Source organism: Myotis davidii, unplaced genomic scaffold (genome assembly GCF_000327345.1).
Source record: "Myotis davidii unplaced genomic scaffold, ASM32734v1 scaffold120, whole genome shotgun sequence".
NCBI lineage: Eukaryota > Metazoa > Chordata > Mammalia > Chiroptera > Vespertilionidae > Myotis > Myotis davidii.
In genome coordinates, this window is record NW_006294778.1 from 1,986,748 (window position 1) to 1,991,082 (window position 4,335).

The window sequence follows — 4,335 nt, forward strand, 5'->3', positions numbered from 1 at the left end:
AAGGGCGTCACACCCGGACTCCGCCGACCGGGCAGCCTCCATTCGGCTCCCAGCTGCGCCTCCAGCGCCCTCTCCCTCCCCGGTCCGCTCCTCGGACTCATTGTTTCCTTTTCCCCCTCTGCCGCCCTGTCCTGCCTGGGGTGCGGCGATTCTCCTGGAAGCGGAGGTGTCGGTGATGAGCCGGACCCTCGTGCCTTAAATTTATCCGCGGAGGAGCTCGGCTGTGCCCCGCCGTCCGCCGCGCGCCCGGGATGGGGGTGAACGCGGTGCACTGGTTCCGAAAGGGGCTCCGGCTCCACGACAACCCCGCCCTGAAGGAGTGCATTCGGGGCGCCGACACCATCCGCTGCGTCTACATCCTCGACCCCTGGTTCGCGGGCTCCTCCAACGTGGGCATCAACAGGTGGCGGTGAGTCAAAAATCTCGGGGGAAATTGCTGTCGGTGTTTTAATCAGTCGGGACTTGACAGATCAGCCCCATCTGGGCACTTCAGCCCGGGGTCCGACCGCCTTACTTAACGCCGCTTGAAGAATTATAGCTGCTTTGGGTACGAACTAGGATGGACCGGATAGTTCTCTGGCCCGGGAGTGCTGGCAGCCTGAGTCAGCCTGGCCTCCGAGTGTGAATTACGCGTCTCGGCGCTAATGGGAACTCTCCCCCGGGTTTTATGGGGACTTCTCAGTGGCGGGGTTGAGGAAACACCCGCCCATTTCTCAGCGGCCCCGTGGGTTGGTTTCCTTGGCCTCTTTGTGGCTTTCGGAAGAATTGCGGTTTTTCGTGTTTAGGGTTGTGTCCCCGGTAATTCATAGCATTCAGCACAGTCGCCTTCCAAACCCAGTTTTCTTCCACCTCGAGGTTGACGGAGGAAAAGCAAGGGAAATCACATCTGGTTTCTCTTTGCTCAGCTCTTCCTCTCGAGCTCCCCCTGGTGGTGGGCTGGGCAACACGGCTTTTCTTTCTAGGCAAAGTATAATCCTTCCAGGGATCAGAGGCCTGGAGGAAATCTTAGAGACGCTGGATGATCTTCCCTGAAATGCCAGGCAGAGGTGCTTGTTCGGCCCTCTGGTGGAAGTGAAAGTGTTCGATGAACAGAGTGATCGCCTGCTATATCCGAGGCACTGCTTTAAGCACCAGGGATAGAGCAGTGAATAAAACAGAGAAAAAATTCTTGTCCTTTTTGAGCATAGGCGTCAGAAAGTAAGATGTATAGTATTTGGTGGTGGAGAAATGCTGTGGAGAAATATAGAGCAGAGAAGGAGGATAAAGATTATAAGAGGTTGGGATTAGAGTTGCAATTTAAAATGTGGCGATTGGGAAAAACTCAGAGAAGGTGACAAGTGAACAAGGTGATGAAGCAAATATGGACTGCGGCTGTCTAGGGGAGAACCATTCTAGGCAGTGGGACGTCGGAGAAAGGGCCCCGAGGTGCAAATGTCCTTAACCTTCGGAACAAACAGCAGAAGAAGCCAATGTGACTGAAGCAGAATAGGTGAGAGGAGAAGTAGTAGATGTGGTCAAAGATGTAACAAGGCCATATTGAGTAGAGCTTTATAGGTAGTTGTGAAGATTTGGACTTGTACTCAAAGAGAAAAGTGGGAATAATGGCAGGATTATGAGCAGAGAAGTGACATGATCTGACTTAAGTTTGAAAAAATGTCTCTGGCTGTGATTCTGAGAACGGACTGAAGGCGGTGGGGTGTGCAGATGGACAAGAAGCAGGAAGAGCAGTTAGGAGGCTGTTGTTCATCCAGCTGAAAGGTGAGAATGGCTTGGACCTTATTCATAGTGGTGAGAAGTAGTCAAATGCTGAATATATTTTGAAGGCAGAATCCACAGTATTTGTTGGCTGGTTGGATATGTGGTGTGAGAGAAAGAGAGGAACTGGGAATGCTTTAAAAATATTTGGCTTGAGGAACTAGGAGGATGGAATTGCACTTTGCTAAGAAAATGAAGTTAGAGAAGCCTTTGGAGTTCTCTTTTGAATTTGGTTAAGTTTAAGATGTTTATTATACATCCAAATGCAGATAGCAGACAGGCAATTGGAATTCGGGGCAGACAGATCTATGCGGAGGTATAAATTGGAGAGTCGTCAGTTTATATATATACATTTTTAAAGCTATTTATTCATCTATTCATTCATTGAACATACATTTGTCATGCATTTAATATATGCCAGGCACTGTGTTATGTGCCAGCATTCAGCATAAACAAAACAGCTAAAACAAAACAAAGTCCCTACCTTGTTGAAGCTATATTCTAGTGAAGCCATGAAACTATATGAGAACGTTAAGAAAATAAGCATAGGTAGAAAAGAGAGAAGAATAATATTGAATATCAACTGTAATTAAAAAATGGAGTGTGTTTTTTTTTTAAAGAGAGAGGAGATCCACGGGCTGATCCTTGGGTGCTCTAATGGGTAGATGTTGAGGAGAAACATCTGGTAAGTTAGGAAGAAAAACCAGCAGAGTGTAGTGTCTGAGTAGCTAAGTAAAGAAAGTATTTTAAAGAGAGTATTTTACCTATGGTCACGTGCTGTTGATAGGTCAGGTGAGATGAGGATGAAAATTTAAAAATTGTATTTAGCATTTTGAGGCCATTCATAATCTTGAATAGAGTGATTTCAGTAGTGTAAAGACACAAGCCTTTTTGGAATGGCTCAAGAGAAGCTGACAGGAGAAAGGTGGGAGACAGCTCACATAGACAGCTCTTTTAGGAAGTGTTGCTATAATAGGATTAGAGAAATGTTTTTCCTAGAGTGCGATGTGAAATCAAGAGAGGATTTTTTTTAAGATGGGAGAAATTACAGTATGTTTGAATGTTGATGGGAATGATACATCAACTATATATGAAACACTCATTAGCAGAATTAGTGTCATTAATGTTGATTCTGGAAAAGATGGTAAATATAATATATTTTAATGTATTAATAATATCTTACAGTAATAGGGTAATAATTCCCTTTTCATAAGATTGTTAGGAGGATTAAATTACTTAACAAATGTAAAATGCTTAAAATGTGAGTGGTAGTAGTAAATGCTTGTCAGTTGCTATTAAATTGGAAACCTTTGGTAAATACCTAAATGTCTATAGTAAGTTTTTTCTAGAGCAGTTTATAAATTTATAAAATCTAGACTGTTAGCTTCTGTAGCAGGGGGATTATATATTGTTTTACTTTGTACACCCAGAAACTCACATTGTCAAATAATGAGTGAAATAAAACTGGTAACCACAATAGAAATAGTCCCATATTTTGGATTGTGCGTCTCCTGACTTCTGTCTTGAGTTCCAGACTCTCATATTTAGCATTTTTACTCTGATTTTAATTAAACATCTTAAGCTAGGTCTTGCCCCCACTCTCCCATCTCCCAGGATTTCTTTAAATCATAATAAATAGCAACATTTACCTCGTTGCTCTGCAAGAACCTCGGAGCCATCTTCCTTTCATTTCTGTTTCCTCACAACCTCATGTCTAGTCCTTCAGCAATTATTATGTCCTTTCCTTCACAATAACTTGCATATCCACTCAAATCTCACCCTTCCACTGCTATTATACTATCCAGGTCACCAGCAATCATTGCATGACTAGTGAAATAGCCTCCCTACTTCCATTTTTATGCCTTACCAGTCTGTTCCATGTGGAAGTCAGGTAATATTTTAAAAACTTTAATCAGATCATGTCATTCCTATGCCTCAGACCTTAGCAGGGATCATTCCTTCAATATCCCTCCTCAGAGAAGCCTTTTCTGACCATCCCATGTAAAGTAATTGCCCTACTACATCCCCACACCTCCCACTTTTCACTTTTACCTCCTTGTCCTGTTTTGTTTTTTTCATGGCATTCATCACTACCTGAATTTATATATTTATTGATTTACTTCTTTATTGTCGTACTCCTTCATTAAATTACACAAGAGTGGGATTGATTCATTATTGGTTCCTCAGCCCTTTAATAGTAGTTTTCAGAGTTGGTCCAGGGACACTTATGGTTTCCTGAGACTCCAGGTGTCTGTGAAGTCAGAATATCCTATCTAATAAAAGACAAAAGGGTAATTAACCGTACCTCTGCTACGCTTCCCATTGGCTAATCAGGGTGATATACAAATTAACTGCCAACAAAGTTGGCGGCCGGCAGCCATGCAGCTGAAGTGAGCAGGAGGCTTGCTTCCTCCAGTGATGGAGGAAGCCAAGGTTCCCCGCCTGCTGTGGCCAGCTCTAAGCTATACACAAAGCAACAATGTTTCAATTATAGAAGCTAAATAAACCCCAGATACCTGCTTTCAGCCAGCCGTGGCCACTGAGCTGGAGCCTTGGGTTGCACCTGGCTGGTGCAGGAAA

The 4,335-nt window shown here is 43.9% G+C and overlaps 1 protein-coding gene across 2 annotated transcripts in view; it reads left to right on the forward strand.

Annotated features, from left to right (window-relative positions):
- Nucleotides 1-4,335, forward strand: part of CRY1 (cryptochrome circadian clock 1) — a 46,043-nt gene continuing 41,708 nt past the window's right edge. The window contains exon 1 of one of the 2 annotated variants that reach the window (XM_006769330.2): nucleotides 1-409. In XM_006769330.2, the coding sequence (XP_006769393.1) occupies nucleotides 252-409 (158 nt within the window). In that variant the 5' untranslated portion in view covers nucleotides 1-251. The remainder of the gene's footprint in view (nucleotides 410-4,335) is intronic. The other variant, XM_006769333.2, reaches the window with a different exon arrangement.